Raw genomic sequence first — 13,864 nt, forward strand, 5'->3', positions numbered from 1 at the left:
CAGTCTGAGCTGGATTTCTAACATAAATGGACTTTTGCACCAGATTATCGTTTTTCCTGTTTCACCAGTGGTTTTTCTTGAGATGTTTTCATTAAGAAAGAAGATCTCTACAAACCAACCTGGATCTTTTGTTTGTGATAGCTGGAAATGATTCTCTTTTACTGTTATTGGTTGAATTTAGCTACACCGGAGGTTTCCAGCAGGAACATCCTGTTTCAGGTTGTTGTTAAGGTCAAAGATCAGATTTTGTCCTGCTGAGCAGAATCCATGGTTCCATCAGTTCCAGCAGCTGGTCCAGGTCGTGAAGCAGCAGAGCAGTCCAGACTATCACACTACCAGCACGTGACTCCTGATGGAACGGGACACACGTTCCCAGCAAGTTCTGCTTTGGTTTCATCTGTTCACAGAGTATTTTCTCAAGTCTTTGGGATTGCTGAGATGTTATACCGTAAAAGTTTTAACGGAGGGACGTTTTTCCACATGTCCAAGTTGGTTTGGATTGTTCTTCAGAAAGCAGCCGTTTGTATTTACTCAGGGTCTGATGTGGTGTGTTTGCTGACCTGAAACATTTCAGTGTCAAGTAGAAAATCAAAAACAGAAGATAGTTAAGCTGCAGCCCGGTAGTTACCCCAGGTCAGCTGTAGACAGAGACATTTATTCTGAATGTGACAAGCTCTCCTAAGCCCCATGTTAAACAATAAAAGGGTTTGGTTGCTCGTACCATGGTTAGAGCTGTTCAGGTTGTACTTCTGGTACAAACGGCTGGATATCGAAAATTCTGTGTTCATTCTTTGTGTAGAAATGACCCACAGTCCAACGTGACCTTTAAACGCAGATGAACCCAGCTTGTTGTCTCATCAACTAAAACTAAACCAAACGGGTAAACATCTCTTATTGTTTTGGCCAATAACTATTGTTTAGATTTGTGATCCCAGATAAATGAACGCCTGTTTCTGGTGTGCAGCATGACCCGCTCGAAGTCCACTGCAGCCTCACGACTACGGGAGACTTCTAAAGCTAAAACAAATTAGCTTCAAACTTTTTTCATGCTTCTTAACAATGTTACATAGTAAATCCATAAATATATTATGAAGATTAAATAAACAATATAAAAAATATAGTGGTTCTCTCATATAAACCTCCGCTAATAACCGTCCTTCTCTGGGTCCTCCACTCATTACATAATCACGTAGCACCAAAACAACACAGGTGCGATAGGTTCTCTGCTGAGTAATATCAAAGGAGAAACAGCCGGCTGCTACCGATTCAACTTTAGGACAAACTACCAGAGTCTGTTTGAAGTCATGGACAACCAAAGACATTTGGACCTAGAAACAGCGACTGGTGTTTAGCACCATCTCGTTCCATTCAGCATCACGGTTGTCTGGTTCGGGTGAACGCTGAACCAAGGGAAGACAACTGAGGTATGGGGTGAGTGTTCCGCGTTTGCCTTCAAAACCTAGCTTGTTCTGTAGATTCGCTGTAACAGCGTTAACCTCGGTATCACCAAACCTTTACTTGCCTGCAGCACCAACAAGAGGAATGTTAATTTTAGCAGTCTTTTCAAGTAAAAACAAGAGGCAGAACAGAAATGTAATTGGCCTAAAAGGGCCATAAATAAAATTTTATTCTCTCGATTTATTAACAAGCCACAGGAAGTCCGTGACCGTCTACCACAGCACTTAAAACATCTCATTCTGGCACAGTTCACAACGACACGAGACCCATCAGAGACCCTTGGAGCCACGCATAGGTCTCAAGGCTCTCTTCCTTTCATTCTTAGAAAAATAAAACATGGTAATACTGTACCAAACTGGTGGCAGAGAACGGGGACGATCTGTTCCACAGAACGGGGGTGGGTGGGGCTATGTGCAAGGCAGGGAAGCTTAAATCAAACAGCAACAGTTAACTATGAAAACTCTAAATGTGTTTGTTGCACAGCTGAAGCTCACAGCACATCTGCCACCATTCAGGCATGTGACTTTTAACCTCTCAACAGTCCTCTACTGTGTCCTGCTTCAGAGGAAAATTAATAATAACCTTAATGATAAAACTATAGTAGCAAAGAGTGGCCCTGGGCTGATAAGGAAGGCGAGGGTTAGAGGTCAAGGTGTTTCTGCCCAGGATCAGGCTTGTGAGGAGGGGGCGGAGCCTCGTCCCAGCTCATCTTCCGCTGCTGGACACCCGGCCAAGGGCGGACATGATGCGACTGAATCGCTCACACAGCTCCAGAGTGGAGTAGCTGGGCAGGTTGGGGGGGTCGTGGAAGCTTTTGATCTCCGTGGAGCAGTCCAGTAGCTTGGGGAGGAAGTCTGTCAGCTTTTCCTGCAGATTTGCTGCCAGCAGGAGGGAACAAAGACACAGAATCAGCATCTGTAGTGGACATCAGATCCATAAATATTCATGTTTTCTGAGTGATAAAAAGGGAGGTATAAAAAGAGTGGGGGGCCTCTGCTGAGTAGGACACACTCCTGGGGCTGCTTTAGGTAGAGCCACTGTGACTGTCTCCTCATTTTGATATTGCAATATTGAAATGAAACCCTTTTGATGTCAATCTACCTGCCTGTTGGTGGATGGATGAGGATTCTCATCATCAAAATCCACAACAGCTGCAATGGCATTCATTTCCTCCTTGTGAGGAAAAAATATACATAAATAAATCAATATATGTGTGGATGGATGAAAGGAAGGACGGGTGGGTGGATGGATGGATGCATGGATGGATGGATGAGTGGAAGGACGGATGAATGGGTGGGTGGGTGGACAGATGAGTGGATGGATGGATGAAAGGAAGGACGGGTGGGTGGATGGATGGATGCATGGATGGATGGATGAGTGGAAGGACGGATGAATGGGTGGGTGGGTGGACAGATGAGTGGATGGATAGACGGATGGACAAATGGCCGGATGGACAGATGTGTGGATGGATGGATGGGTGGGAGGACAGATGAGTGGATGGATGGATGGATGGATGGATGGGTGAAAGGACAGATGGATAGAATGATGGATGGATGGATGGATGGATGGATGGATGGATGGATGGATGGATGGATGGATGGATGGATGGTTGGATGGATGGATGGATGAGTGGATGGATGGATGGATGGATGGACGGACGGGTGGGTGGATGGACCGATAAATGGGTGGGTGAAAGGACAGATAGATAGAACGATGGATGGATGGACAGACAGACGGGTGGGTGGATGGATGAATAAATGGGTGGGTGGACAGATGGATGAAAGTATAGTCAGACGGACAGATGAATGGGTGGGTAGATGGTTGAATGTATGGATGGGTGGGTGGATGAGTGAATGGACGGATTAATGGATAGGTGAGTGGGTGGATGGATGGATGGATGGATGGATATACAGATGGCTGGATGGACGAATGGGTGGGAGGACAGATGAGTGGATGGTGGAATGGATGGATGGGTGGTTGGGCAGATGGGTGGGTGGGTGGGTGGATGGATGGATGGATGGACGGACAAATGAATGGGTGGGTGGATGGACAGATGGATAGAAGGATGGATGGATGGACAGAAGTGTGGATGGACAGATAGATAGAAGGATGGATGGGTGGGTGGATGGATACCTAGTGGTCATTGTGACACAGTGGGTGTTTCTCAATGCCAAGGAACCTTGCCTTGATGTCTTGGCCCCGCCCCGGTTGCCTAGGAGATACATCATCAGGAGCCACCAAGACGTGTTCCAATGTTCATGTTCTACTGAGGTGTGTGTTCTCTGTTTGTTAGCCGTTTAGCTAGCTGAGCGGAGGATACACGGGCGGTGTATTGTAGCCTTGCCTTGGTCAAACATTTCCCAGGATACACCGCGGTATTTTCAAAAGGACAGCGGATCAGAAGCCAGCAGCTACCTTGGGGGCAAATTTCAAGTTTTAAAGTAAGAAAACTAATTTAAAATGTGTTTTTAGATCCAAAGAAGTTCGCTAGGGTTGGTTAGTTTGCTTAGTAGTTGCAGCTTTGGTGGCTAGCGGGTAGTAACTCACTTATATTTTTTATTTAACAAATATATACACAATTGAAATAGTAAAATGCTCATTATATATTTATATTGAAACTAATACGTACAAAATAGAACGTTACCTACTGTGTCACGTCACGTTACGTGACCGCCGTGGTCATGTGACGCAAGTCTGTTCCATTTAACCGTTTTCTTTGACCAAGGAAGGACAGTGTCCTCGTAAGCAAGGCGCCTTGACAGTGAGAAACACCCAGTGACTAGGGGTTGTATCAACTAGTCGATTTCACTGCTCTGTAGTGACTTTTTATGCCTTTCATAGACTAGTCGCTGTCACGTGATAATGACCGACAAGATGCAGTCCTCGGAAAAGACAGCAGGTGACGAGCCCCTGCGCGTTGGGAGGCGCCGCGCTGTGCCAGAGCGTCGGTATCTGACGCCCGCCATAAAACGGGCATTTGACCGAATTGTGACCTTTACCCTCTTGCAATTTAACCTTCCCCTTACCCCCATCCTAACCTTAACCAGCTTGCGCATGCAAAGCTCTGATCGTTGACGCGCTCCAGACATCTGCGTCCTGAGCACGGCCACAGTAACATTATCAAATCAGGTGTCGCCACCTCAAAAACTAATTTAACACGCAATCGTTCATGTCGGCTCATTTCCTTTTATGTTTTCTGTCTTTTATTTGTGCCTGATGCGTTTCGCTGCTGTGGAGCAGGGCGCATCACCTGTTTTGTCCTCCGATGACACACCTTACCGGTGCGGCCGGCGCACACTCCGCTGTTTTAGCGGTCGGTAGATCTTTTAGAACTGCAGTTCAAAGATAACTCATGAGGTGAATATATATGAAGCCAGGTAGCAGTTTTTCTTTAGGATTGAGAGGAGATGCAGGAAGATAATAAACAGAGACAGGACAGAAAAATAGTCAAATAAAAACAAGTTAGTTTTTGTACCTGGTGATTGCAACAAACAGACACCATGGAAGGTAATCAGAAGTGAGGAACAGAAATGAAATAGTTATTTTAATGTTTGGATCAACAGAAACTCTGAGAGGCTGCAGGAGCACCAGTGAGTTTGCGGCCGCTGCACAGGGGGAGGGCTGAAGCTACCGTTGTTGAAAGAGACGTGTTTAACTTAGAAAATGTGGGTGCAATTTTAACTGTCAAAAACTCCAGCTATTCAGCCAAAAGACGTTACGCTTCTCATCCGAGGAGCTTTGTCAATCCTAACTAGAATATGGGAGAGTCAAGTTTATAAGCTGTAGCTGTCTGTCGTTATTTAACGAGCCAACACCACTCTGCGTACCCCTCCTCTCTACCCCCGATGAATTGTTGACCTCTATTGAGTCGTGTTGATTAGACACAGGAAGGTGTGGCCTAGACTGAACCTGCTTAGGAATCCCACTCAAAGCTACATTATGGAAAGATGAAATCTCAATAGAGGCTAACGACTCATCGTGGTGTAGAGAGGAGGGGTACCCAGAGCTATCTTTGTCACTGTAAACAAGGGGGAAACACAAACCGATCTGATTCTTTTCAACATTGTTTAATGTAAAGTTTCGTTAAGCGCAAAGTTTAATTGCAACAACCCAACGAGACAGAGCCTGGATTTGTATTCTGAACAGTTTAAACATGTTTTAAAAGGAGACGTGTGTGACGCATCAAAAAGCGGCACTTACTTAGCTGTTAAAACCACTAACGGGGCGAAAAATATCTAAACTTTGCAGCACAGACGGGCTACAAGTTTTGGATCAGTTTTATACAAATCGTTTTATTAATTATCTTCTGTTGAAAGATAACTTTGGCGTACATGAGCTGTCACTTGTGATCGGTTAAAGCAGCTCTCGGATGTCTTAGGGTGGGCCCAGGCCGGATAGGCCCACCCACAACGCTGCGGCTCCCAGTTTTTCTTTACCGTGGGAAACGGTTAAGAGCGGCTCTTTGATGGGAGCAGGTTGCCAACCCCTGTTCTAGGCTGAGCCTCCCTGAAGGACTCACCTTCCATCTCTTGGCCCAGGTAGGAGCACCATCGGTTCCTCATGTCCTCCACAGCCAGCAGGTCCTTCTCCGTGTCCTGAGCCAGTAGCAGAGGGATGCACGGCACCACCAGCTCGTTCATTATGCTGAGACCCGAGGTCACCTCTGGTTCCTCTCCTGACTCAAACATGGCAGCTGCTTGTTCATTTAGTTTCTGTTGTAGGAGAGACAAGAACAGATAGTCAGTGACTGCATCTATCAAGAGCCAGAGCTCCTTCACCCCAGCACAGAGCACCGTCTGAATGGGACTGAAGGTCTCTGAACTTCTCTATGAGAGTTCCCCTACTGTCCACTCTTCCTGAGCAGACACCTTCAGCTGTCTCAGGTCAGAAAGCTGGCATCTTCACACTGCATTTCCACACATGTTCAACAGGATTGAGATCCCGGTTCATGGAGGAACATTTAGGAAAAGTCTACTGTTCCCTTTCCAGCCATTCTTGACTGCTCTAGTGAAGGATCCCGCTGGAGGTCCAGTGATCTGTACCTGAGGCTGAGCTTGAAATGCTGTCTCCTGGTTGTAAAGGACCTTCTCCCTACACCTTTAGGAGCTGTCCTCATGCATTGTTTTGGTGTTTCTTCTGTCGGGAGTGGAGCCCTTCTGGGTCTCCTGCCATCCAACTCATTATGAGTCAGAATGTAAAGAACACTGCAGTCAGAAACCGATGGTTTACTTGGGTCTTTATCTACCTCCCACCCATCAAATCAACCTGTGGTTGGGGTTACTCTGGTGCCCTAACACTACCCGTTCATTACCGGAGCCAGCTGTGGTCTCAGGAGCATGAAAATGCTTGGATTTGATCTTGAAGCCTTAACCTTTAACTCAGAGAGCTGTTGCTTTCTTTCTGAGCGCCTCAGACAGCGCTGGTCTGTTACCTCTGGTCCAGGACTGCTGTGTCCACACAACACGATACCAAACTACCTAGCAGCACGTCGGCTTCCTTTAAACTGAAGCTGTCACACTAATGAAGATTCAACGCAACATTTGAGGTCCAACAAACCCGCAGCTTCGTCTCAGAAACGTTGAACACCTTCAGTGTAATAAGCTGAAAAAACCCATTATTGTTAATGTTTTTCTTCTGGTTGTTTCTGCCTCTTTCAAACTGGTTTTTACTCCGTTCTCGTTCCCCTGCTGGATCAGAGCAGCTCTCTGCACGACTGCCTGAGAGTGAGACGAAGCTTTTCCTCCATTCTTGGCCCGTAACCATCAGCAGACAGACAAACTCGCTGACCTCCTCTCTGAGGAGGAGCACACTGCTTTTATTAGCCAGTTTGGAATCGGCTGAGTTTTCAGTCCCACCAGGAGCTGAAGATGAAACAGCTGTGAGGGCGAAGCCAGAGGCTGATCCGAGACGGCCGGTCCGGTCCGGCTGAGGTTTGTGAGGTCAGCCGAGGACACGCCCCTTTCTCATGGTAATCCGTTTACACTTACTGGCCCTCCTGCTTCCTATTAGCACTACAATTACATTATGAGCACAATGCTGGGGTAGGGTTACTGAGTGCAGCAGTGAGTGGGACGGTCAGGACCAGTGCAGGACGGATGGGGCCATACCCCCCCCCCACCCCCGGCCCTAGCTAGCGTGTGGGTTCACATCCCATCAGTCAGCACCAGGCTGTGGGCTGTAAGCAAGCAAGGCAGCATGACAGCAGAGCAATCTGTTGATAGAGCCACACTCAGGACCAGCTCTGTTATTTCTGCTGAGTCATTTAGCTAAGAAAGTCTGATATGGAGGAAAGGAAGTGACAAAGATGAGGCAACATCACAGATGGCTCTCCTAGCCACTTGGCTCTGTTCAGTCAGAAGTGAGAAATGCCTCACCAGCAGACACTCTCGACGGTAATAAGTGAGCAGGTCCTCGTCGTGGCCTCGGTACGGCCCTTTTAACAGCAGCTCCTTGTTGTACTGGTGTGAGTAAATCAGATACACCAGGGCCTCCACGTAGCTGGAAAACACACACAAACAAATATTCCATCAGATAAAAATATCAAAGAAACACCAAGAACTCTGTAGAATAAACTCTTCCAAAGGACAAAGGAACTCCCTGACCCCACCGCGCAAGAGTGGAGCTGCAGGGGCTGCGTGCTGCTGCCCCCTGCAGGACAAGCTGGGACACAAAACCAAAAGTCCACCCAACAGCAGGTGACTGAGTTCAGTGCTTGAAGTGGGAAAAAATAAGTGCCGGCAGCCATTTAAATTTACAACTTCTTAGGAAGCCTCTTTCAACAACGGACGAGACCTTTTGCAAACACATCTCCTTTTTCCTAATGAAAGTCTTCTATGAGGTCATCTGATGCTGTTACTTCTGAGCTGAGCTACTCGGGTGTTCTGGTGCCACAGATGAGCCTCAGGGTGAGAAGCTTCACTCAGCAGAAGCAGCTGGAACAAGTTATGACCTGTTCTGACCAGACTTCCATCATACAAGCAGATTAAGATTTATTATGGTCTAAATGGGAAATTACACAATGAAATTAATGTAAATATGACTACAAAAACTACGATTATATTATAATATGGAAACATCTCTCTCTCACTAAACAGACATACATACATACAGACTTAGTCCAACATGTATGCATGTTTTCCTACATATTTATTTATACACCAATGTTAATACAATTGATAGCATGGATTGAAAGGCTGTGAATCATAAACAATATAAGACATTTTAATGAGTCGTGGTGGATGGCTGCTTATACTGAGCCAGGATCCTCTGGAGGTTTCTTCCTGTTTCTCCTCTCCACTGTCGCTGCATGCTTGCTTAGTATGAGGATTGCTGTAAAGACTCTGACACGAGTCAGTGACTTGGTGCAGCCTGCTGGGTTCCTTATATAGGAAACTTTTTACTGATTGGCTTAATGACCTGACCTGTATTGTAATGTTTACTATGTGCTTGCAGACGACTCTTGTCGTGATTTGGGGCTATAGAAATAAAATGAATTGAATTTTATGAATGATAATGAGGGCTGCTGTAAAATGTATTCTTCAGCCCACATCTAGACACAGTCATTCTCTATTTTTTGCTGGGATGTTTATGCCCGCAAAGCTTTTCTTTTCCCAAAAACACACTGCTCCTCTGGTTTTGACGTTTTCTTTCTTGTGCTTGCTCCTTGTCTATATTTCTGTTTGGATGCCTTCTCTTCCACATCTGACCACTGGTTGGTCAGCTGCTGTGCGCCATCAATCATTGCAGGAGTGTGCACGGTGTCAGAAAACTCATTTGCTTTTTTCTCTCCTCTTGCCTGAGCTGAAGGCGCTGTGTGTGCGGCGCACTTCACATCGATGATGCGCCTTTTGCGCATTTAGACAGAAAGCATCTGTGGCACTGCGCTGTTGCCGGGACGAGCACGCGTGCTGGGGAGCAGAGAGCAGACGTGGCAGCGGGAGTATGCACAACAGCAGGTGATAAATGTCCTCTTTCACATAAACAAGTAGCAGACACAGAGGAGGCGTCTTATTCCACAGGAATTCAGTTGGACCTGTAGATTGAGGAGCGTCCGAAGGACTGAATAAAGTGTTCGGAGACAATCTGCCGGCGGGGGGGGGGGGGGGGGGGGGGGGGGGGGTGAGTGAGTGAGTGAGTGTGTGTGTGTGAGTGTGTGTGTGTGTGTGTGTGTGTGTGTGTGACACAGACAAAGGTACAGGCTACAGCATCCTTAATGCACAAAATAAGGCCACCCTTATGGGCGTGTTCTGCGTATTGGGAGGGGTGGGACAACAGCACTGGGGGGGCTAAGGGTGGCTGGTATTTACTTGGAGATGGGCAGATGTTTCTTCAGCAATCTCATAGATTTCGACAAGTAAATGGCCGGTAAAACTACAAATACACATCATACCCTGGAAAATATGGAAGCATATGTGTAACAGAAATCTAATTATTAAACAGCAGTAGAAATAACTTTGTTTTCATATTAGCACTGCCAAATCTGACTCATGAAAAACGAATAAGCAATCGTCCAAACTGCTTTTTCACTTTCCTCTTCATCATTGCTTATTCTGTGACTTCATGAAAGGTATAAAAATGCTGTTTCCTTCATCATTTCATTAGGCCACAGAGTAAGCAACCATGAAGAAAATTAAAAAGCAGTTTGGAAAATTGCTTATTCATTTTAATTGCGAGTCACCCTTAAAATGTAATTTTGTTACATTTTTGCTGAAGTGCTATTTGAAAATTAAATCTTAAATGTTTTTTTTTATACTTTTCATTACATACCTGCAAACTCAGAGGGTGTGAAAAAGGTGAGAACTACAATGTGCCAGTCTGTGGGGTTTGTAGTGACCTGCACTGTTATTTATATACTTGCAGTTGGAATAAAACAATAAACTCATCAACATGATTTTTAGCAAAATGCAAACCGTTTTCTACCATGAGGTTTAGACAGTCTCTGCTCAAATAATCGCGACTCTGTGTTTTATTGTTGTACGTTTCTTTTACATGTTTTTAGATTTTACCTCCTATACAACTTTTATCTGTTTTTATCTTGGGGTTTGTCCTTTTTACCGTACAGCACTTTGGTCAGCTGTCATGCTATTTTTAAATGTGCTATATAAATAAACATGGTCTGGTATGGTAAAGAAAAATTATGCATGACAAAAATGATAAATATGATTAGGGATCATCATACATTTTTAAGAATTATTCTGAGACAAATTCACACTCAGAACATCAAACATGGAAACATCTGAACATATTCCAATATTCCAGAATGCTGTAATCATCCATAAAAGCTGATTGTTGTGGGTCATGAGTGCAGCTGCTCTGATGAGTTCGTTCTGATTAAATGTTTAGAAAGAGACGCAGATGCAGGTAAATGTAGCTTTATTGCAGCTATTTGCTTGAATACTTTGATGAACCACTGCTGAGGGTAAAATGCTGATCTGACTCTTTATTGCAGCAGAAATGTTCCAATATTATGAAATGACCTCATCACGTGTTTCTCCTCCAGCTTCCTTAAATCTCCTGGTGCCCAGATCCATTAACCGCGGTTTGTTTTAAACGGCTGAAGCATACTGGCCGCCATTTCTTACCGGAAATAGTATTTCTGTTACTAATACTGCTGGCTGTGTTTACTCCGAACTCAACTCCAAAACAAAAAAATAATAATAATAATAATAACTACATGACCAGCCTCAGAAAATAATCTATAAAGGTAAATCTGCTAAAGTCCTTATTTAGTGGTGATTTTGCTCAGTTTGATGAACTTTAAGCTCAAACCGCTGCGAGAAGTTATAGCGACAGCACTCATACCGAGTGCCGCTCTGCCTGATCGTCTGCAGCGTGCCGTCTCTGGCTGTGATTGGTCAAATGATGGCATGTGACTAACACACTAGAACAAAGACTGTAAACAAGAGGAGTCCCCTCTCCTTTCTCTGATTGATTTCCATAAGAGTGACTGAAACCCGACAGAAGACCCCCCCCCCCCCCCCCCCAAAAAAACTCTTCGGACCTACACAACTTACGTGAACGCCACATTCGGCTTCAAAAACGGCGCTTTTAGCCAAAAAGCAACAAGTTTGCAGGCATGCCATTAAGTCACAGAGTGATGAAAAAGAAAATAAAAAGCAGTTTGGAAAATAGCTTTTTTATTTTACTTATGAGTCCAATTTGGTAGTTTCGTATGAAAATGAAAAGTAATTTCTGCTACTGCATAATAACTTGATTTCTGTTACACGTATGCTTCCATAGAAAGTCCCGGTACGCTGAGAGGCAAAGATAAGAAGTGCTGGTACTGCGTACCGGCCCACTTAAAGCACTGGTTGAGTTAATTTGCTGTCCAGTGTTAGACATAAGAAGGATGTCAGGAGGCACATCACCATACTTTGACTTCTGGAAGAGCTCCAACCCGGTCACCATGAAGATGGTGGTCTCACGGAAGTTCCTGTAGTCCTGATGCCACATCTGCCAGAGAGGAGCAGGCGTTAGGACAACACAGCAAACACAGTAAAGCCTTCTAAAGGGCTGCTGACGCTGATTCAGTTGAATTAAACTCACCTCATATGCATCCATGTTGACCTCTTCAGGCGTAATCAGGTCCAGTTTAGCACGTGCCACTTTCATGATGCTCTTACATCTGTCAGGGAGACAGGCAGGTGAGATTAAATGGTGGTCGCTGCCCCGAGGCCTGAACACGGCATAATGAATCACTCCTAACTGCTGAGAGCAGAAGTGAAACGCTCCTCCAGAGGCTCCTATCCAGGCCACACGCACACATTCATCTAATTATCTGGCTCAAAATAGAGGCGAAATCAAGTTTTCACTCATGAATACAGATCGAGGCCAACAAGCAAAGTTTTAGAAACGTGAAGACCGTTACCTTCCTTGACGACTAAAACATCAGCGTTAAGAGGAAGGAAATCATTTATGAACAGCAACCTCTACAGATTTTATTTAAACAAAAGATAAAGAAAATGAATCACAAGGACCTGCAGCTTGACGGCAAACTAGGAGAAAGGCAGTGCTGCCCTCTGCTGGTCACTACAGCTACGCTCAGGCCCGCATCACTGGTGCGGTTCTCCTGGATCCTAACTATCTGTACAGGGTGCACCTACTGGCACAAGTTCCACACCAGCAGAGGTCAAAGGTCAGGAACACACAAACACACCACATGAAGGCAGACATGAGATGATCTGTACTTCTTGTTTTTTTAGTTTCCATTTAAACTAGCAGCTGTAGCCATGTTCTGCCTGCTTATTGAGGCTCATCTGTTTAAGTGGAGCTCAGAAATCAGATGCTGATTCAGCTGTTAACATCACCACGGCTCTCTGAGCTGAGGTATGCACCAGAACACCATCTCCTAACCACACTAGATGTTTTCTAGATGCAGGAATGGGAGGAGCATGTTCAATCATTTTAAATCCATTAAATCTTTAAATAAAAGCAACAATGAATTATGGGAGTGTTAAACTGGAGGCGAAGGTGACAGCTGAGTAGAGCTGAGGAAAATAATCACATAATCGATGCATCGGGATGCGGACATAGACGATTCTGCATCGTAGAAGAGTGCGCCATAATCGATTACAGTGGAATGTGGTTTTGTTTTTTTAACGCGGCTCCAGCGCAGATCCAAATCTGTCAGAGTGAGTGTCCTCCACATTTACCAAGTGGTTCCGCCTTAATGTGGTACTGCAGGGCTGAGCGCTAGAGTTGTAACCTGAGACAGAACCGGAACTGGATCAGCCCGACCGGTTCTGTTGGATTTGGGCCGTGAATTATGTTAATTGAGCGGGTTGTCACGCGGCGCGCTCCGCTCGCTCGATCAGCAAATGAGAGACGCATTGTCTGCTCACAGACGAGTTGCGTTTACATCCATGTCTGTAATAGTGCAGTCAACCACGGAGCTAACTTTAAAGAGCAAGTCACCCCCTACCAGAGTCTAACTCCACTCCCACTTCATGTTTGAAAAATGCAACAATTGCTGTTGCCTGGCAGACCGAGAGGGCGGAGCCGCTAACAAATACACACACACACTCAGGCTCACAACAGCATTGTGACATCATAATGTACCAGTTTACATCATAGCATACTTCTTTGCCAATAGCAGTGGCAGATTTAAATTAAAATATAGTGCAGAGTTTTTACCTGACAACGGCACAACACTGTCAGTTTTAGGCAGAATATTTAAATTTTAACTAAGATGCACTGAAGTGCCAAATTATTGACGACACGTGTCTGCAGCACGATTAGACACTCGTTTATTTAGTTTATCAGCAAAAAAATGTTTATTTGGGGGTGACCATTTTACTGCAACGAGATAAAAGCAATAGAAGACAACAGACTGGCTTCATAAAAGTTTCAACGTGTGTAAAAGGTCTTTCTGTCATTCGTCACAGCGGAGGGGGCGGTCACGTGAGCA

The 13,864-nt window shown here is 45.2% G+C and overlaps 1 protein-coding gene across 3 annotated transcripts in view; it reads right to left on the bottom strand.

Annotated features, from left to right (window-relative positions):
- Positions 1 to 1,932: 1,932 nt before the first annotated feature.
- Positions 1,933 to 13,864, bottom strand: part of usp25 (ubiquitin specific peptidase 25) — a 64,328-nt gene continuing 52,396 nt past the window's right edge. For all 3 annotated transcript variants that reach the window (XM_015960135.3, XM_054730454.2, XM_015960133.3), the window contains 5 exons: positions 12,004 to 12,082; positions 11,831 to 11,910; positions 7,833 to 7,956; positions 5,978 to 6,170; positions 1,933 to 2,336 (listed from right to left, as the gene is read on the bottom strand). In XM_015960135.3, coding sequence (XP_015815621.1) covers positions 2,164 to 2,336; positions 5,978 to 6,170; positions 7,833 to 7,956; positions 11,831 to 11,910; positions 12,004 to 12,082 — 649 coding nt within the window. In that variant the 3' untranslated portion in view covers positions 1,933 to 2,163. The remainder of the gene's footprint in view (positions 2,337 to 5,977; positions 6,171 to 7,832; positions 7,957 to 11,830; positions 11,911 to 12,003; positions 12,083 to 13,864) is intronic.

This window comes from Nothobranchius furzeri, chromosome 10 (genome assembly GCF_043380555.1).
Source record: "Nothobranchius furzeri strain GRZ-AD chromosome 10, NfurGRZ-RIMD1, whole genome shotgun sequence".
NCBI lineage: Eukaryota > Metazoa > Chordata > Actinopteri > Cyprinodontiformes > Nothobranchiidae > Nothobranchius > Nothobranchius furzeri.